Source organism: Phasianus colchicus, chromosome 36 (genome assembly GCF_987193195.1).
Source record: "Phasianus colchicus chromosome 36, bPhaCol1.hap1.1, whole genome shotgun sequence".
NCBI classification, from domain to species: Eukaryota; Metazoa; Chordata; class Aves; order Galliformes; family Phasianidae; genus Phasianus; species Phasianus colchicus.
In genome coordinates this window covers 872,174-892,154 of record NC_143471.1, presented here as the reverse complement: position 1 = coordinate 892,154, position 19,981 = coordinate 872,174, and the positions used below count along the sequence as shown (strand labels likewise).

Genomic DNA, 19,981 nt, shown 5'->3' with positions numbered 1-19,981 from the left:
ACAGCAGGGGGTTGGGACTGGATGAGCATCGTAGTCCTTTTCAACACCAGGCATTCCATGAGTCTGTGACTTTCACAGCCAGGAGCACTCAGCCTGTCCGTGCCCAGGACGGGAGCAGCTGTGCAACAGCACAGACATCCTCACCGCGGCTCCTCTCTGCGCTCGGAGGTGTTTCTGGCAATTTCACCCCGGGCTGGGCTCACAGCCATGGGCTCTGTGCCTCCTGGGCACGCCCTGGGAGGGCCTAGAAGGCGTCCCTCGGCCTCGGCAGCTGTCAGCTATTATGACATCAGAACCCACCGTCCTACTCAGCCACGCCGCAGAGCTGTGCAGCAGTGCAGTCCCGCCAGGATTGCAGAGCAGGCGAGTGAGAAGAGGTGCTCGTGTCCTGGGAGGAGAGCGAGCTGTTCCCTGTGTCTGCTGGAGTGAAGGTGCCAAAATGCCAGCCCAGCTGGGCAGGTGGGTGCGGCAGGGCCCAGAATGCAGGGAGGGGAAGCCAGGAGCAGCGCGTGCTGCCGGGCTTTCTGCAGCCAGGCGGCCTCAAATCCCCTGCCGTGGGCACAGCCCTGCTCCCGCTCTGGGCCGTGATAACCGCTGTCTGATCTCTCCCTTAGGCAAGGCGTCACCCAAGAGAGGGGAAGGAGGAGCCCCGTCCTGCTTCTAGCAGTGCTTTCTGGTGAGCGTTCCCCACCCAAAGCCACCCCAGCAGAGCTGGGGAGCGGGACTGTCCCGCACGGCGTGTCCCCGCTGTGTCTGGAGGAGGAAAATGAGGCTGCGGGGCTCGGAGCGGTCTGAGCAAACTAACGGCCTGTCCCGACTGATGTCCCCCACAGCTGGAGCCTTCCTCTGGATATTGGCAGCTTGGAGAAGCGACGTCCCGCAGGTCAGTGCCGCGGTGTGCGGCGGAGGCCAAAGCTCTGCCCTTCTGCCTCTGCAGGGACGGGAGTTTGGCCACGGGCTCCTCACTGCTGAGGCAGAGGGCGGACCTTGAGCCGAGCTGGGGTCGCCTTGGCAGCAGAGTGGGCTTCGGTCTGGAAGCACCTTCCCGGTGCCCAGCTCGGAGCTTGGGCTGAAGGCGGCAGCACGTGGGAAGAATGGGCCTTTGGCCCATCCCTGGCACTGGGGAGTCTGGAGGGACTGGGAAAGCAAACGGAGAAGCAGCAGATGCTCTGCAGCACGGGGAGGGCTTAAGAGCCCGACTTTGGGCAGCGCTGCCCTGCAAACCGCTGGGAAGCAGCAGGAAATTCTGCCAGCGGTTCCCTGGGAAGCTCCTTCGGAAGCCCTGGCCGTGCTCCGTGCGCTTCCTGCCATGGAATGCCTTTCTCTTCCAGGTGGCTTCAGCAGAGGCTGTGCGTGAGCTCCCGTCCCTGGGGTAAGAACACTTCCTTGCCCTGCACCTGGTCCGTAGCGTGGCCTCAGCTGGCTGCGCGCTCTTGGCACGCCTTCGCCTCGTGCCCAGGGCTTCAGCCTTTGCCATCCGTACGGGGGAAGGCGGCCCTGGGCAAAGCGAAGGAATGAAAGGGGCTGGGGGATAAGGAAGGGCACAAAGCCCCAGGACCCTTCACCTCATGGCAATGGAGCTTTGAGCTGCGGGCTGAGCAGTGCCGAACAAGACTCTTTGCCTTTGCCTTCAGGAGCTCACCGGTTTGGCTGGAGGGGAAGAGGCGGGAGCTGAACGTGAAAACTCAGCTGTCGGCCTGGAAAGACCTGATTCTCCAGTCAGTGCTTGACGTCCTCCAAGAGAACGGGATCAATGGATTGAAGAGAGAGGTAAAGGTGCTGCTCCCTCCTGTTTGCTCTCAGCCCTTGCCAGAGACAGCTCTGTGCTCTGGCTGCCCAGGCTGTTCTGGAGATGGCACGAGGCTGGCAGCAGGGGGGTAAGGCAGTGCCAAAGCTCCATCTTTGTTGTGGCTCTGGAGTCCCGTGGCTCATCAAGGCACGCTTTGTGGAAGGTCTTGCCGGATTTCTGGAAAGACATGGAGCCCTCCCCTAGCTTTTGGATAGGACTCCCTGCTCACACCGATCTCCTCCTGCATCTGTGCTCACTGCTGTCTCTCCTTTCCCTATTTGTTGCCAGGAAATTCTGCGGCTGACACAGCACGCCATTGAGAAAGTCATGGAAAACGGCGTCTGGATGCCCAACTGGGCTCTGGAAACCATGGGTATGTAGACAGACGGACAGCTTCACTGCCCTCAGCTTTGCGTCTGGCACTCCCCAACACCTGCCAAGCTCTGCTTTCTGTCAGAGTTATCTCATAGAGTTTCAGAGTGGCTGAGGTCTGAGGGGACCTTACAGAGCATCCCAGTCCAACTGCCTGCCGTTGACAGGGCTGCCACCCTTTCCATCAGGTGCTCAGGGCCCCATCCCACCTGGTCTCCATCGCCTCCAGGAATGGGGCTTCCATCCATGGCTTCTGTGGGTAGCACATTGCAGGGCCTCTCCGCCCACTGCCGGTCAAGAATTTCCTCCTGACATCCCATCTGAATCTCCCCTCTCTGAGAATTTAAAAAGCCTTCACCTGTGCTCCTAGGGCTGAGCGGCTCCTTTCCCCAGGTGCACAATCAGTGGCTCAGGCTGGGACTCAACAGTTCCCAGACACAGCGGGAGGGATTTTGCACCGCAGAGCCCCACCCAGAGCTTCGGGGAATGAGCATTCACTCCTTCAGCTCATCTCTGGGCTGCCCCAGTGCACGTCTTCCCATCCTTATTTCAGGTGCCACTGTTGATGCAGAGAGGACATCCAAGAGCTTTGGTGGGAAAGGCTGGAAGAACCGCTGGCTTTCTCCACTCTTTTCCGCCGCCAAGCCTCCCGAGACGCTCTTGAAGGTATGGCAGGAGAAATGGTGGCTGTGTGTTCACTGCCTTGCCTTCTGGCTGCAGGAGCAAGCGCGCAGCAATTTCCTTGGCCCAGCTGCACTGCTCAGCCCACACTCTTCCCCACATTACTGGCACCAGCGCTACGGCCGATGGGTGATGGATGGGTTATAGATAGGTGATGGGCCGACAGATGCTGGGAGGGCTGCCCTGTGGCTCTGGGCGAGCAGGGAAAGGCGGTTGACTCCAGAGCTGTTGTCCAAACCTTTGCACATTCCCCTCCCGTCCCTTGACTAGCATTGCATTACGAGGAGAACAGCAGCCCACAGAGAAGGCAAGCTCTGTGCTCCTTGCCCAACAGCCAGCTCTGGCGGCTCTTTGCCTCAGCGCTGAGAGACGCGTCTTTCTCATTTCAGCCCGATATTTCTCCTGGCAACTGCTGGGCTTTCCAAGGATCTCGGGGCCACGTGGTCATCCGGCTGCCGGAGAAAATCTGGCCCACAGCCTTCACCATCTGGCACATCTCCAAGGTGGTCTCTCCCTCCGGGGAAGTCAGCAGTGCCCCCAGAGAGTTTGCTGTCTTGGTAAGTCTCTGCCTGCTGCTTCTTCTGGAGGGCCCCGGGGAAAAGCTTTGGCATAGAGCCCCAGAAGACCCCATAGCGGTGGCAGCTCCCAGAGAGCTGTGGTGGGCTGCTGCAGAGCGCGGCATCCTGCCCAAGGGACGGAGACCCTCAGGGTGGTTACACATCTCTGGAGGCCTCTGCTGCTCTTCGTGGCCGAGCAGCTAGGAGCTATTGCTCCACGTGCCCCAAATTAGATTCACCCTCCTTTGTGCTCCAATCCTGCCAGAACCGAGGAGGGGGGAAGGGCTCCCACCTTTGGCCTCGACGGTTTCCTTTTCACACTGCCTGCCTAAATGTGACTGAAATCATCTCTTGCCTTTCAGGGACTGGATGAGGATGAAAGTGAAACTCTCCTGGGGTTATTCGTTTATGACGTGGACGGAGACATCGCCCAGACCTTCCACGTGCAGGTACGGCAAGCGCGTGCACCAGGCTGCCAGGCAGGAAGGCCGGGCTGCCTGCAAGTCCTGGCAAGAAAGGGTTTGCCTGATCAGCCAGGCTCTGCTCTGTTCTCCAACGCGGCTGACTCCTACGGGGAAGACAGACGAGGCAGCCCAGCAATTTGGAAGCAATTATTCTTTCTGCTAGGGCAGAGAGAGCAGCACAGGAAGGCGCTGTGGGAGGGAAACTGTCTCCCTGTGGGTGTGGAGCGGCGATTGCTGGTGGGAGGGAGCAGTGCAGCTGCCTTCCTCCATCAGCAGTGCCATTCTGGCATCCCCCGGCAGCCCAGGGAGCCGAGCAGAGCAAGCCAGAGTTGGGCAGCTGGCAAAGGGAGCTGTGCGGATGTGCCGTGGCTCTTCCCATGTGCGTCACGAAGCCTCTCCTCTTTGTGTTGGCAGGAGGAGCCCCGCAAAGCCTTCGGCCGTGTCAAATTGGAGGTGCGGAGCAACTGGGGAAACGCAGAACACACCTGTGTGTACCAAGTGGAAATTCATGGAAATTTGTAAAAGACAGCAGAGATTTCTTAAAAGGCAATAATCACGACCACTGCCCAGCGGCCGCATGGCACCACCAGGGCGGCCCCTGCCAGGCCTGACAGCAGCCGGGCTCTGCTGCCCCCGCCGCGGCCCCCACAGCCCACCAGCCCAGGCTCTGCAGAGCGGGGGCATCAACACCAACCCCCGTCCCCCAGCACCATCCATCCTTCAGGGGTCGGGAGCGGTCCCTCCAGGTTGTCAGTTTGGGGGCATTATCCAACACCCAGTTTGGGGGCATTATCCAACACCCAGAAAACCACCCAGAATGCCAGGGAGAAGGATACCAGGCCCTGCAGCCCCCAGCAAAGCACCACTTCTGCCCTCCCACTCCTCTCTGTCATCCATCAAGAGGTGGGAGCGGCACCCATGGGGGGGGCACCATGCAACACCTGTAAAACCACTGCCTGGGGGAAGTAGGACAGGCACAGCAGGCCCCTGAGCTCCCCTCTTCCCCCTGCCCCCCCCAGCATCACCTCTGCCCTCCCACTTCTCTCCACCATCAGTCAGGAGGTGGGAGCACCCCCGGCGTGTGGGTTTGGGGGCATCATCTGCCAGCCAGAGAACTATGGCTGACATCAACCGGGGCTTTCCAGGCTGTGCTGTGCCAATAAATAGAAAGTACCCCCACAATTGTCCGCGCTGTACTGTTGTCATGTCATTACCTGACCCCAACATCCTATCCCCATCCCGTACCCCATATCCATATCTATCCCAAATCCGTATCCGCACATCCATCCCATGTCCATTCCATATACTTACCCCAATGCATTCTCATCCCAGTCCCATCCCATATCTATATCCCATCCCCAATCCATCCCATGTTCTTCCCATATTGATCCCATCTCCATCCTAAACTCATCCCGTATCCATCCCATATCCACATCCTCACACCCCAATCCTAAACTTCACATCCCAATCCCACATCCAACATGCCAATTCCAATTCCAAACCTCATTCCCAATCCCACATCCCAACCCCATCTCCCACCTGTCAATCCCAATCCCATATCCCACCCCCTATAGCAATAGGGCACACCCTTTGGCCCTGTGGTTGTGTGGGGAAAAGAGGTGAACAGACTCTCTACGAGGCAGGAAGGACATCTGGGGGCAAAGGGAGGAGTGGGACAGGAGAGCCAGGAGTTGTGAGGGGCTTCTATGGGACACAAAAGGTGTCCGACTGGGGGGGGACTAGAAGTCAAAATGGGGGAAAGGACTCCAGGGGTAAGGAAGGAGCACACAGGGGATACAGGGGTCAGAAAAAGGGGGAGAAGGGAGGACAGGGGACCTTGGCAGTCAAATACAGCGGCCCCCGCCGAGCGGAAGCCCCGAGCACCGCAGAGATGCCGCGGGGCCGAGGCAGAGCAGCACCTTAAGCCCGGCCCACCTGAAGGCAGTGACACTCAGAGACACCCAATATCGTCCAGTGAAGGTGACACCCAACCACAGTGACACCAGCGACCCCATGTCACACCCACACCAGATCCCACGTGTCCCCGACTGTCCCCAGACCCCCTCCCTGTACCTCTCCTCGTCACCTCTTCAATGAGGATGGCACCGCGCTGCAGTTGTGCCACCATGGCAGGGGGGACAGCGTGGGACGGTCATGGACAGCCAGGGTGACAGCATCACCCGGCTCCAGGAGCTGCAGAGCGCTGATGGGGCTCTCGAGGTAGACGGGTTGGTACGGCCCCAGGTTCCATGGTTACAGTGACAGTGAGAACTTCGGGGACGGGCGGTTGTCCCGGTGTCACCCTGAGGCCCTGGGGGGAGATGTTTCCGTGGGGCTTTGCACGGGGATTTGGTGAGAACCATCCATTTCTGAAAGGAAGTGCGGAAAAAAATACAACTAAATTGACACAGTACTGATTTTAAGGGAAGCAGACATTTTTGGGGGCGATCCCACGGAGACAAAGCAGAGCGAGAACGTGTCGCTATGTGAGGTTGTCCTCAAAATCCCCATTGGAGACCTCTGCCGGACTCCGGGAACCCCTGGGGACACACTGGTCTCCCAGAGACCCCTCTGGGACATCTCCAACCCTTCTGGATGACTCCAGGACCTTCCTGGACACCACAAGACAACTCTGAAACATCTCCAGACCCTTCCAGAAGACAACAGGACCCTTTGAACCCACCTGAGAACTCCCTAGACCCTACAGGACCATTCTGGAACATCCCCAGACCCTTCTGGATGACTCCAGGACCACTGGAGAACATCAGACCCACATGAGAACTCCCTGGACCCTACCAGACTCTACTGGGACATCCCAGTGGCTCCTCAGAGCTCCTGGACACATCCTGGGAGCTTCCTGATCCTTCAATGGACCTCCAGGACCATCCTGGGGACCCCCTGGACAACTCCAAGACCCCTCCAAGACATCTCCAGACCCTTCTGTATGAATCCAAAGACCCCCAGCACCCACCGGGGGACCCCCTGCGCACCCCCAGACCCTTCTAGGACATCTCCAGATTCTTCTGCACGACTCCAGGAGTGGATAGGAGAGGCTGTGGGAGGAAAACAGGGGTTACTGAGGCTTCCATGCTGTGTAAAGGGAGTCTGGGGACAGACCTTAGGGGGACACTGGGCAGGGGGAAAGAGGGGAATGAGGTCTCAGTGGTGTTGAAAGAGAGTCTGGGGGGAACTGAGTGGCTTGTGTGGGGGAAAGAGGTGAACAGAGTCTCTACGAGGCAGAAAGGACATCTGAGGGCAGACGGAGTAGTGGAAGAGGAGAGCCAGGAGTTGTGAGGGGCTTCTATGGGACACAAAAGGTGTCCGACTGGGGGGGGCTAGAAGTCAAAATGGGGGAACGGACTCCAGGGGTCAGGGAAGAGCGCACGGGGGGGTACAGGGGTCAGAAAAAGGGGTGAGGAGGTGGGGGGAGAAGGGAGGACAGGGGACCTTGGCAGTCAAATACAGGGGACTGGGGCGTGGTTGGAGACTCTAGGGATCAGAATGGGGGAAATGGAGTGGGGGTACCTGGGGGGAGGAGAGGGGATTCTATGGGTCAGACAGAGGGGACTGGGAAAGGGGGGGGAATCTAGGGAACAGAATGAGTAGGGGGGGGAGGGACACTGGGGATCAGAATGGGGAGGGACGAGGGATTGAGCGGGGGGGTCGGGGACAGTCAAGGGGACCTTGGGGGTCAGAATGGGGACGGCACGGAGAGAGGGGTGGAAGAGGACTATAGCGATCAGAATGGGGGAACTGGAGGGGAGGGGGGAACGGGGAGAGGGTGTAACCCCGGCAGTGACACAGAGGGACTGGGGGGGTGGGCGATCAGCAGCGGGGGGAGGGGCGGAGGGCAGCGAAATACACGGGCTGGGGGAGGCGGGGAGACACAGGGCAGCGGCCCCCGCCGAGCGGAAGCCCCGAGCACCGCAGAGACGCCGCGGGGCCGAGGCAGAGCAGCACGCGGCCCCCCAGCACCTTAAGCCCGGCCCGCTGCCCCCCGATCACCCACCCTTCGTGCTGCTGGGTAGGGATGGGGAGCAGAATAGGCCCTGCAGGTCATTATCACGCGGCCGTGGCACGGCTTACTTGACTCGCTTTTCTCTTCCTTCTGGAGATGTCCTTGGCTCTCAGCGGTGCTTTCTCGTGCCGTTGGTGTTGCTCCACAGCTGCTGCTCTGAGCAGTCGTTCTTGTGCTCGCACAGGGTCGGGCCCGGTCAGCACGGGTTCCTGAAGGCAGGTCCTGTCTGGCGAAGCTGATTTCGTTCTCTGACAAGGTTGACTCGCGGAATCAGACTCCACAAGCCGAAGTGAGATTATGAAGCAGGTACGTTTTAATCAGTGCTGCGCGGGCACGGGGTGCAAGGGGGATATTTCCACCTATCTTGCCCAATGTAAGGAAGAAGCTTGGTACAGATACAGGCCGAAGGAATAGACCATCAGTGGAATTCGCATCCATATTCATGACATTCCTGACTTATCGCCATGAGCAGTGGGGGTCTCCTTTGATGGTGAGAAGACCCATTGTCTCTGACAGAAGTATTCCGATCCTGACCCATTCCTTGTGTAATGTTGCAACAGTTTCCAGATGTCCTCTTCTTATCTGACCACACATCCTGCTTAGCTACATTCCTAAACAAGAGTTAATCCTTATCTTGTCCTCTCCTTACTCAATTCCCCCCTTTTTCTTGAACCTAGCAAATTCTTTTGCTAAATTGCTCCATTCGGGAAAAGGGAAGTTTTGAAATAACTCCCGCTTTCCACTCTCTGCCTTAGCTTGTGCTTTTTCCATTCCTCATAACTATCCCCAGAAGTTTTACATATCCATAATGCACATCTCATTGCAACACACATAAACAGAGCAAGATGATTATAATAATACAAGCCACAGAGAGTTGCTTTAGCCACGCAAAGTTAGGTAACCAGCTGGTAAGCTTTTCCCACAATTCTGTGAATCCTAATGAGCTATCATCCCTCGTTACCTGATGAAGTAATTTAGTGTGCTCCCATATTGCCTGTAGATCAGTCTCTATCCCTTGAGTCTTATCTACATAAGCACAACAACTCTGATTAATTATCACACGAACCCCTCCCTCTTTGGCTGTTAGGAGATCCAATGCCATTCTGTTTTGTAATACAACCTTACTAAGCATTGAAATCTCAACTTGTAATGCTTTGACTGCATCAGCAGTAGCGTTCTCTATTACCTTTAGAGTGGCTGAAATATTAACAATTGCTTTCTCCAGCTCACTTACTCCAAGAGATGGGATGAGCCATCTCACAAAGCTGTGGAAACCAGTGGGTTTTTCCACCAAAGGATTTAGTACTCTTCTCACCCGTCTCCAGGATGTTCTCAAGAGTCCCCGTGGTATTTCCTTATGCACCGTGGTCTGAGGTACCAAGTATCCTGCAGAGCATGTTCCAATGCAATTGGGAGGCAGTGCTTTTTGTGCCTGCCCATCCCCACATAACCACCAGTATCCATAAGGTAATCTGCATGGATTAGACGTACCCTCTTGTTGGGTAAAAGACGTTCCCGTTCTCACAATCCCAAGTACATTCTTATCTGTAGGCCAAGATGAATTTTCACTTGTGCTAGGATCGCACCCTATGCCCTGCTTCCACCTTGTAGTTTCGTTGAGTCCTGATACTGTTCTCGAATTCCCATACTCCCAGCTACATCCTATACCTGTTAAATTTCACCACCCGACTTTCACACTAATTTTCCCTATCCACAAAGATAGATTTAGAGGAATTAATAATCAACAGATCAAACTTGGGGCCCTTTTGTAATTTATCCTCTATTCCATACTTACATTCCCCATGTTGCACCCAATTTGGAATTGTCCAATTAAGCGCTACTACCCCATAGACTGGCACCCCCCCTGCTCTGGGGAGGGCCGTACATATCCAACAATTTGTTAGGTTAAAATTTTGGGCCACTGCCCGAGTAGCTACTACCTTCCCAGGCTAAAGCAAATCTTATGAGGTTAATTACAATGCACAGTTTATCCATTTTTCTTAATTGTTAGCCGGAGGGGTCCTTTCTCCTCGCAGTCCACTGTGGTCGGACCGTCTTCTTCAGGCGCTTCCTCAGGCATGCCATGCCTTGTTCTCTGGTTTGATCTCGTGCAGGATCTTCTTGCAACGTGTAAGACAAAATATACATATATACACCTATGTACAGAGCCCACATACCAAACAATTACTGATACAAGTACACTTTGCAATGATGTTTTCCACCAGAGATACATAAGCATTTACATCAAATGCTGCACTTAATCAAATTAACATTTCTAACAATTATAAGAGCCCACATTACTGTCTCTGGATTCACAATTTTAAGGGTCCAGCTGACTTCAGTTCCCATTGTATTTGAGGGATCAAGCCGTCAAGGCCTTGGGCTCTAGTTCCTAGAACCAGTTTCTCTATTTCCTGACGCTAGTCTTGTAGACTTACCACATGCTCGGTATTTCACTCCCTACCTGGGTAGAGATCCTGTTTGTACAACATAAGGCCTTTTGTACCGTATTTTGAAAGACTTAACCCCTCTTTGGCTCTAGGTTTCCTAAGGAGAGCCAAAGGCAACAACTGTGGGCAGGGTAGTCCAGCTTCCTGGCCCAGTTTTACAACCTGCGATTTAATTCCAATTTATTCCCAATGCTTACTGACCTATTGGACAATCTCTGCAGTAAAGTGAGTTCCCTGGTTGAAGGTATTGTTGCAGGACATCCAAACCTTGGTATAATCTCCTGCAGCAATACCTTGGTTATTTCTTTGGCTTTATTGGTCCTGCAAGGGAATGCTTCTGGCCATCCTGAAAAGGGTATTTCTTAGAACCAGCATATACCGAAACCCTCCTTTTTCCTGGCAGTTCTGAAAAAAATCAATTTTCAATTGTTGTCCTAAAAGATTCTCTTTCCCAACAAGCCCCACTTGCACCCTGTTCCTGGTACTAGGATTGTACAGTTACTTTCTGATGTCTGTACCCCCATATGTTTTATTATGTTCCCTTAGAACCGATTTCTATAAAATAATAAAGGGCACAGCAATGTGTCCATCTGGGTATGCACCCACCTGTCAGCTTGCTCTCTTCCCTTCTAAATCATTAATTAGATTCCTATCCTCTCTACAATATCTTATAGGTTCTGATTAAGGTTCAGATATTTTAAGTTTACTGTCTGGAATTAAAGCCAGTTCACCAATTTCTTTTCCTTCAGCTGCCTGTTCTGCCCCCTGATCCACCATCATATTCCCAGTTTCCTGTACAGTGTCACTCCTCTGCTGTCCTTTACAATGTATAACAGCCATGCTGCTCTTTGGTAGATTTACATCATGCCGAATTTGTTTTCCATGTGTGTAAGAAAACCTCGATCTTTGCAGATGGTACCATGAGTGGGTACCACCCCAAAAGCATATTTAGCATCTGTCCATATGTTTAAGGTTCTTGTCAAGGCAGTTATTTCAGCCTTCTGAGCGGAAGTCCCCACAGGTGATGGTTTTGCTTCAGTTACCTTATCAGTAGCAGTTGCTGCATGTCCTGCTTTACAGTTTCCTTGTCTCACAAAACTGCTTCTGTCGATGAATCCAGGAATCCTCAGCGTTGTCCAACGGTTCCTCCTGTAGGTCTGACCAACTGGCACAGACAGCCTCCATGCAGTGCACACTGCTGGCTTGGAGGCAGCTCTGCATTGGTGTTCTGGGTGTTCAGCGAATTGCTTCCTTCTCTTTGATCAGTTGTGCTTTCTGTTGAGAAACTTGATAGCCATTTAAATCAAGAAATTCAGCAAACTCACAGTCCACTGTACACAGTCCTCCTTGGTTACTGTGGCATCCACGTACTGCAGTAAAGTTCCACTGTGAGATGGAGGAACCCAAATCTCAGGCTCACGAGTTGACCAGTTCTCAAAAATCACTGGGCTGTTCTCACAACCCTATGTAACACTGTCTAGGTTAGCTGAATTTTTCTTATATATTTATTATTATTTTGTTTAAATTATTATTATTATTATTATTATTATTATTATTATTATTATTATTTCCTTCTTCCCTTATTGGAGTTTTCCTATTCAAAGGCAAATAATTTTAGACTTTCTTTGGCAAAACCAGGCAGAAAAAGGTGTACTTCAAATCCAGAACGGTAAACCCCACCTACTTATTCCTTAACTTGGTTAATAAAGATATACACCACTGGTTGTATATATTCAACATTTCTATTAATTGCCCTCAAATCTTGTACCAAACTATAGCTCTTGCCATCCAATTTTTCATTTGCAAGATTGGGGTGTTCTATTTGGATTTCTATCCAATTAATAATCCAAAATTCATAAAGTTATTTATTATTTCTTTTATCCTCCTACAGTCTTGTATCCTCAAAGGGCACTGCTTTACCCTGGTTGGGCTGGCTCCCGTCTTTAACTTAACTTTTATTGGGCTGCATTTTTGGCTCTGCCAGGCATTCCTGATGCCTACAATCCTGTGTATACCTGATTTAGGATTTACCTAACTTCTATGGGTACAACATTGCTTTTCCCAGTTTGTGTTAAAGCCAGACTTAAAATTTTCCATCAATTGGTCTTGCTTGACACTTAGCTTCAATTGTCTCTACTGAATTTAATCTCTTTACCTCTTTATTCTGCTTCCCTAGCTGTAATTTAACCAGTGGATCTGCTAGGGTAAACTTCCCAAATTCCCATCCTTCATTTTTGCAACCAGAGGCGGTTCCCTCTTTCTCAGTAATTCACACATTACTTTCATTGCAGTGGGGCAGAGCCCTCCCCGGGCTCTTCCAGCCCCCCCACCCCCCTATCTCTGAGTGGATCCCTGGGTCCTACGCCCTACTCTAGTGCTGCGACAGTAACAGCTGCTGTTATCCCCAACTTCCTTACCATCTCTGTTTCTCAATCAGTTTTTTGTTTGTTTGTTTTTCCTCCATATCGCTCACCTCTACATCCCTGTCACACCCTGCTCATCCTTGCCTTCCTCAGCCTGTGTCCTTCCCAAACTTTTCGCTTTCCAAACTCTCATCGTTACATAAACTACTAACATCATATTTCAGTTTTACCTCCTCCTCTCCAGCGGCTTCCAGTGCTAACACTGGGATTTCGGGTTTCCTAGACCTCAGCAGAGGCTATTCTCACTTCCCCCTTCACAAGCTGGGCAGGTGGGTGCGGCAGGGCCCAGAATGCAGGGAGGGGAAGCCAGGAGCAGCGCGTGCTGCCGGGCTTTCTGCAGCCGGGCGGCCCCAAATCCCCTGCCGTGGGCACAGCCCTGCTCCCGCTCTGGGCCGTGATAACCGCTGTCTGATCTCTCCCTTAGGCAAGGCGTCGCCCAAGAGAGGGGAAGGAGGAGCCCCGTCCTGCTTCTAGCAGTGCTTTCTGGTGAGCGTTCCCCACCCAAAGCCACCCCAGCAGAGCTGGGGAGCGGGACTGTCCCGCACGGCGTGTCCCCGCTGGGTCTGGAGGAGGAAAACGGGGCTGCGGGGCTCACAGCGCTCTGAGCAAACTAACGGCCTGTCCCGACTGATGTCCCCCACAGCTGGAGCCTTCCTCTGGATATTGGCAGCTTGGAGAAGCGACGTCCCGCAGGTCAGTGCCGCGGTGTGCGGCAGAGGCCAAAGCTCTGCCCTTCTGCCTCTGCAGGGACGGGAGTTTGGCCACGGGCTCCTTGCTGCTGAGGTGGTGTTGCCTATCGTAGGCGTGGCGACCCGGTTCGGGAACGGCACGGCGACCAATCCCAGGTCGCTTGGTCCATCAGCTCGCTGACACCAATGTGGTGGACGGCAAATGGCGTTTATTGGCAGGAAAAACGGCCTTACATCACCTGGGCACTGAACGCTATCGGCTATCGGGAGAGGGACCCTGTCTTCCCATACAACGCGATATCTTCCGGGCGCCAGACCCTCACTACCTACATTTCCCCCCTCCCTATGCACAATTAAATTAGGTAAAATATAACAATAGATAACAATCTTCAGTAGAAAACTTGAATAAAACAATCTTCAATAGAAAACTCGAATAGAAAACATAAGGTGCTCTGAACAAGAACATTCTTATAACAGTTGTTGGTGCTCTACCAACATGATGTTAGTCTTTTCTAATAGGAAGAAAAGGGGGATGAGCTGCGGCCTCAGGCGCGCTCCCCACGGGTGCGCTGGGTGAGCTGGATGTCCTCGAAGAGCCCCACCAGGTAGGCCTCGCTTGCCTACGGCCGGGCTCTGGAAGCGCAGGTCGGTCTTGGAGTCCTGCGTGATCTCGCACACCAGGCGCTGGAAGGGAAGCTTGCGGATCAGCAGCTCCGTGGACTTCTGGTAGCGGCGCGCTCTTGTGGGCTGCCTTGGTGGCAACCGGGCCTTTCGCTTCCGCGGGCAGGGTCGAGGAGTCGACTGCTGCCTGGAGGCAATCTACAAATTGTGTAAAGCTCTCCCTTTCATTTTGTCTTATGGTGGACCATGGCGATGGCTTAACAATTTTAACAGCAGGGCTCCGTCAAAAACTAGTCTACAGGTTTGTTTTTTGTCAAATGGGAGCATATCGTCTCCCCCAACAACACCATCTATAAGGGTGGAGACCATAGCTGAGTGAAGCCCTTTATCTGCAATTGCCTTAACAATTGCTTGTATATCCCTAGGGTTTATCGGCGAGTGGACCCTCTGTCCCCCATCCATCACCCGGACCGGGAACGCTAGTGCGGCCGATGGGGCCCAGTCGGCGCATGCAATCTTTATTTTCCTCCAGTCTGTAAGAGGGATTTCGCCCCCTCGCGGTTTCTCTTTAATTTGGATGGGAATATTTCGGCTCTTAACTCTGTTCGTATTCATTCCCTCCTCCTCTGAGTTTAAGTCAATTGCGAACCACTCGTCCCAGCCACTGTCTGATCCGGAGTCAGAGCCCGACTGAGCGGCCACTTCCGGTTTCCCGTACCTCTTTGTTAGGCTCCGGCCCCGCCCGCCTCCCTTGCGGGCAGGCCGTTCCCTCCCTCTTGGTTCGTCCCGCCCTCTGCTCGGCGGGATGTTCGCCCCACAGCGGCATTTCTTCAGACGGCCGCTCTGATTGGCTTTCCACCCTTCACTCACGCTGCCCTCACCTTCCCGGTCGCTCCCACCGCCTTTATCTAACACCTCCTCGATGTTCCCGCCAAGGGCGTCCTCCCCCCGCCCTCCCTCTTCTGGCTCGGCGCCATCTTGGGGCGCATAGGGGGGCGGTCGAGCCCACACTTCCTCGGGCTCTGATTTCCCCGCGGCAGCCCTGGCCTCCTCGATTAACCCACCCCAGAAGGACTTCGCTCGTTTCTGTCCCTCCGTGGGCGGGTCGGGGTTCGACTGAGAGGACATGTCATCATCACCGTCAGAGGGGTGCAAAGTCCGCGTGGCCGCCCCGACTCCCAGTCCCGGGGTGGCCAACAAACGGCTCTCCACCGCCCTCCAGGTCTCCCGCTCCTGCATGGCCCTGCGCAGGGCCCGCACGACTCTCCCCCACGACTCTAGGCTTCTCTCACAGCCCGAGGACATCGTCTCCTCAGTTAACGCTTTAGTGCGCTTACCGCACACTTCGGGGTGGAGAATATCCACCGGCTGGTCAATGACCCTCATTTGCAAAAGCCTCGCAATAGTGAGAGTAAAATCTTTGGGCTTACGATCGATACCCCACCGCTTATCTAACTGTGATACGACCTTCACAAGGACTTCCATCCTCCTTGTTGGTCCGGGAGCGTCTTCCCCGCCAGGCTGGTCCGGCCGCTCCGGCCGCCGTTCACCCATCCAGGTGACAATCCCGGGTTTCGGCACCACTTATTGCCTATCGTAGGCGTGGCAACCTGGTTCGGGAACGGCACGGCGACCAATCCCAGGTCGCTCGGTCCATCAGCTCGCTGACACCAATGTGGTAGACGGCAAATGGCGTTTATTGGCGGGAAAAACGGCCTTATATCACCTGGGCACTGAACGCTATCGGCTATCGGGAGAGGGACCCTGTCTTCCTGTACAACGCGATATCTTCCGGGCGCCAGACCCTCACTACCTACAGGTGGAGGGCGGACCTTGAGCCGGGCTGGGGTCGCCTTGGCAGCAGGGTGCGCTTCGGGTGTGGAAGCACCTTCCCAGTGCCCAGCTCGGAGCTCGGGCTGAAGGCGGCAGCGCGTGAGAAGAATGGGCCTTTGGCCCATCCCTGGCACTGGGGAGTGTGGAGGGGCTGGGAAAGCAAACGGAGAAGCAGCAGATGCTCTGCAGCACGGGGAGGGCTTAAGAGCCCGACTTTGGGCAGCGCTGCTCTGCAAACCGCTTGGAAGCAGCAGGAAATTCTGCCAGCGGTTCCCTGGGAAGCTCCTTTGGAAGCCCTGGCCGTGCTCCGTGCACTTCCTGCCATGGAATGCCTTTCTCTTCCAGGTGGCGTCAGCAGAGCCTGTGTGTGAGCTCCCGTCTCTGGGGTAAGAACGCTTCCTTGCCCCGCACCTTGTCTGTAGCGTGGCCTCAGCTGGCTGCGCGCTCTTGGCACGCCTTCGCCTCGTGTCCAGGGCTCCAGCCTTTGCCATCCGTACGGGGGAAGGCAGCCCTGGGCAAAGCGAAGGAATGAAAGGGGCTGGGGGATAAGGAAGGGCACAAAGCCCCAGGACCCTTCACCTCGTGGCAATGGAGCTTTGAGCTGCGGGCTGAGCAGTGCCGAACAAGACTCTTTGCCTTTGCCTTCAGGAGCTCACCGGTTTGGCTGGCGGGGAAGAGGCGGGAGCTGAACGTGAAAAACTCAGCTATCGTCCGGGAAGGACCTGATTATCCAGTCAGTGCTTGATGTCCTCCAAGAGAACGGGATCAATGGATTGAAGAGAGGTAAAGGTGCTGCTCCCTCCTGTTTGCTCTCAGCCCTTGCCAGAGACAGCTCTGTGCTCTGGCTGCCCAGGCTGTTCTGGAGATGGCACGAGGCTGGCAGCAGGGGGGTCAGGCAGAGCCCAAGGTCCATCTTTGTTGTGGCTCTGGAGTCCCGCGGCTCATCAAGGCACGCTTTGTGGAAGGTCTTGCCGGATTTCTGGAAAGACATGGAGCCCTCCCCTAGCTTTTGGATAGGACTCCCTGCTCACACCGATCTCCTCTGCATCTGTGCTCACTGCTGTCTCTCCATTCCCTATTTGTTGCCAGGAAATTCTGCAGCTGACACAGCACGCCATTGAGAAAGTCATGGAAAACGGCGTCTGGATGCCCAACTGGGCTCTGGAAACCATGGGTATGTAGACAGACGGACAGCTTCACTGCCCTCAGCTTTGCGTCTGGCACTCCCCAACACCTGCCAAGCTCTGCTTTCTGTCAGAGTTATCTCATAGAGTTTCAGAGTGGCTGAGGTCTGAGGGGACCTTACAGAGCATCCCAGTCCAACTGCCTGCCGTTGACAGGGCTGCCACCCTTTCCATCAGGTGCTCAGGGCCCCATCCCACCTGGTCTCCATCGCCTCCAGGAATGGGGCTTCCATCCATGGCTTCTGTGGGTAGCACATTGCAGGGCCTCTCCGCCCACTGCCGGTCAAGAATTTCCTCCTGACATCCCATCTGAATCTCCCCTCTCTGAGAATTTAAAAAGCCTTCACCTGTGCTCCTAGGGCTGAGCGGCTCCTTTCCCCAGGTGCACAATCAGTGGCTCAGGCTGGGACTCAACAGTTCCCAGACACAGCGGGAGGGATTTTGCACCGCAGAGCCCCACCCAGAGCTTCAGGAATGAGCATTCACTCCTTCAGCTCATCTCTGGGCTGCCCCAGTGCACGTCTTCCCATCTTTATTTCAGGTGCCACTGTTGATGCAGAGAGGACATCCAAGAGCTTTGGTGGGAAAGGCTGGAAGAACCGCTGGCTTTCTCCACTCTTTTCCGCCGCCAAGCCTCCCGAGACGCTCTTGAAGGTATGGCAGGAGAAATGGTGGCTGTGTGTTCACTGCCTTGCCTTCTGGCTGCAGGAGCAAGCGCGCAGCAATTTCCTTGGCCCAGCTGCACTGCTCAGCCCACGCTCTTCCCCACATTACTGGCACCAGCGCTACGGCCGATGGGTGATGGATGGGTTATAGATAGGTGATGGGCCGACAGATGCCGGGAGGGCTGCCCTGCTGGCTCTGGGCGAGCAGGGAAAGGCGGTTGACTCCAGAGCTGTTGTCCAAACCTTTGCACATTCCCCTCCCGTCCCTTGACTAGCATTGCATTACGAGGAGAACAGCAGCCCACAGAGAAGGCAAGCTCTGTGCTCCTTGCCCAACAGCCAGCTCTGGCGGCTCTTTGCCTCAGCGCTGAGAGACGCGTCTTTCTCATTTCAGCCCGATATTTCTCCTGGCAACTGCTGGGCTTTCCAAAGATCTCGGGGCCACGTGGTCATCCGGCTGCCAGAGAAAATCTGGCCCACAGCCTTCACCATCTGGCACATCTCCAAGGCGGTCTCTCCCTCCGGGGAAGTCAGCAGTGCCCCCAGAGAGTTTGCTGTCTTGGTAAGTCTCTGCCTGCTGCTTCTTCTGGAGGGCCCCGGGGAAAAGCTTTGGCATAGAGCCCCAGAAGACCCCATAGTGGTGGCAGCTCCCAGAGAGCTGTGGTGGGCTGCTGCAGAGCGCGGCATCCTGCCCAAGGGACGGAGACCCTCAGGGTGGTTACACATCTTCTGCAGGGAAGACAGACGAGGCGGCCCAGCAATTTGGAAGCAATTATTCTTTCTGCTAGGGCAGAGAGAGCAGCACGGGAAGGCGCTGTGGGAGGGAAACTGTCTCCCTGTGGGTGTGGAGCAGCGATTGCTGGTGGGAGGGAGCAGTGCAGCTGCCTTCCTCCATCAGCAGTGCCATTCTGGCATCCGCCGGCAGCCCAGGGAGCGGAGCAGAGCAAGCCAGAGTTGGGCAGCTGGCAAAGGGAGCTGTGCGGATGTGCCGTGGCTCTTCCCATGTGCGTCACGAAGCCTCTCCTCTTTGTGTTGGCAGGAGGAGCCCCGCAAAGCCTTCGGCCGTGTCAAATTGGAGGTGCGGAGCAACTGGGGAAACGCAGAACACACCTGTGTGTACCAAGTGGAAATTCATGGAAATTTGTAAAAGACAGCAGAGATTTCTTAAAAGGCAATAATCACGACCACTGCCCAGCGGCCGCATGGCACCACCAGGGCGGCCCCTGCCAGGCCTGACAGCAGCCGGGCTCTGCTGCCCCCGCCACGGCCCCCACAGCCCACCAGCCCAGGCTCTGCAGAGCGGGGGCATCAACACCAACCCCCGTCCCCCAGCACCATCCATCCTTCAGGGGTCGGGAGCGGTCCCTCCAGGTTGTCAGTTTGGGGGCATTATCCAACACCCAGTTTGGGGGCATTATCCAACACCCAGAAAACCACCCAGAATGCCAGGGAGAAGGATACCAGGCCCTGCAGCCCCCAGCCCCCCCGCAAAGCACCACCTCTGCCCTCCCACTCCTCTCTGTCATCCATCAAGAGGTGGGAGCGGCACCCATGGGGGGGGCACCATGCAACACCTGTAAAACCACTGCCTGGGGGAAGTATGACAGGCACAGCAGGCCCCTGAGCTCCCCTCTTCCCCCTGCCCCCCCCAGCATCACCTCTGCCCTCCCACTTCTCTTCACCATCAGTCAGGAGGTGGGAGCACCCCCGGCGTGTGGGTTTGGGGGCATCATCTGCCAGCCAGAGAACTATGGCTGACATCAACCGGGGCTTTCCAGGCTGTGCTGTGCCAATAAATAGAAAGTACCCCCACAATTGTCCACGCTGTACTGTTGTCATGTCATTACCTGACCCCAACATCCTATCCCCATCCCGTACCCCATATCCATATCTATCCCAAATCCGTATCCGCACATCCATCCCATGTCCATTCCATATACTTACCCCAATGCATTCTCATCCCAGTCCCATCCCATATCTATATCCCATCCCCAATCCATCCCATGTTCTTCCCATATTGATCCCATCTCCATCCTAAACTCATCCCGTATCCATCCCATATCCACATCCTCACACCCCAATCCTAAATTTCACATCCCAATCCCACATCCAACATGCCAATTCCAATTCCAAACCTCATTCCCAATCCCACATCCCAACCCCATCTCCCACCTGTCAATCCCAATCCCATATCCCACCCCCTATAGCAATAGAGCACACCCTTTGGCCCTGTGG

The 19,981-nt window shown here is 55.1% G+C and overlaps 2 protein-coding genes and 1 pseudogene across 2 annotated transcripts; 2 read left to right on the top strand and 1 right to left on the bottom strand.

Moving 5' to 3' along the window:
• The first annotated feature begins 1,091 nt into the window (after window positions 1–1,091).
• On the top strand, window positions 1,092–4,413 carry LOC149913545 (SUN domain-containing protein 2-like). Its single transcript, XM_090129315.1, has 7 exons — window positions 1,092–1,372; window positions 1,635–1,770; window positions 2,078–2,162; window positions 2,715–2,827; window positions 3,232–3,399; window positions 3,762–3,848; window positions 4,278–4,413. Exons 1-7 carry the CDS (start codon window positions 1,095–1,097, stop codon window positions 4,383–4,385), a joined length of 975 nt encoding a protein of 324 aa, XP_089985441.1. The 5' UTR covers window positions 1,092–1,094; the 3' UTR covers window positions 4,386–4,413.
• A 3,737-nt stretch (window positions 4,414–8,150) lies between these two features.
• On the bottom strand, window positions 8,151–9,559 carry LOC149913544 (endogenous retrovirus group V member 2 Env polyprotein-like; annotated as a pseudogene).
• A 6,194-nt stretch (window positions 9,560–15,753) lies between these two features.
• On the top strand, window positions 15,754–19,504 carry LOC149913543 (SUN domain-containing protein 3-like). The gene is made up of 7 exons (XM_090129331.1): window positions 15,754–15,758; window positions 16,546–16,630; window positions 16,987–17,071; window positions 17,623–17,735; window positions 18,141–18,308; window positions 18,786–18,889; window positions 19,399–19,504. The coding sequence occupies exons 1-7, from the start codon at window positions 15,754–15,756 to the stop codon at window positions 19,502–19,504; spliced, it is 666 nt and encodes a 221-aa protein (XP_089985457.1).
• The last annotated feature ends 477 nt before the right edge of the window (window positions 19,505–19,981 follow it).

Excerpts from the sequence above, each read along its gene's own strand:
- LOC149913543 (XM_090129331.1), top strand. Across the intron at positions 16,631-16,986 it reads GGGAAGGACCTGATTATCCA|GAAATTCTGCAGCTGACACA; the intron begins GTCAGTGCTTGA and ends ATTTGTTGCCAG. Across the intron at positions 17,736-18,140 it reads CTCCCGAGACGCTCTTGAAG|CCCGATATTTCTCCTGGCAA; the intron begins GTATGGCAGGAG and ends TTCTCATTTCAG.
- LOC149913545 (XM_090129315.1), top strand. The coding sequence starts at position 1,095 with ATGGGCCTTTGGCCCATCCCTGGCACTGGGGAGTCTGGAGGGACTGGG. Across the intron at positions 1,373-1,634 it reads CGTGAGCTCCCGTCCCTGGG|GAGCTCACCGGTTTGGCTGG; the intron begins GTAAGAACACTT and ends CTTTGCCTTCAG. Across the intron at positions 2,828-3,231 it reads CTCCCGAGACGCTCTTGAAG|CCCGATATTTCTCCTGGCAA; the intron begins GTATGGCAGGAG and ends TTCTCATTTCAG.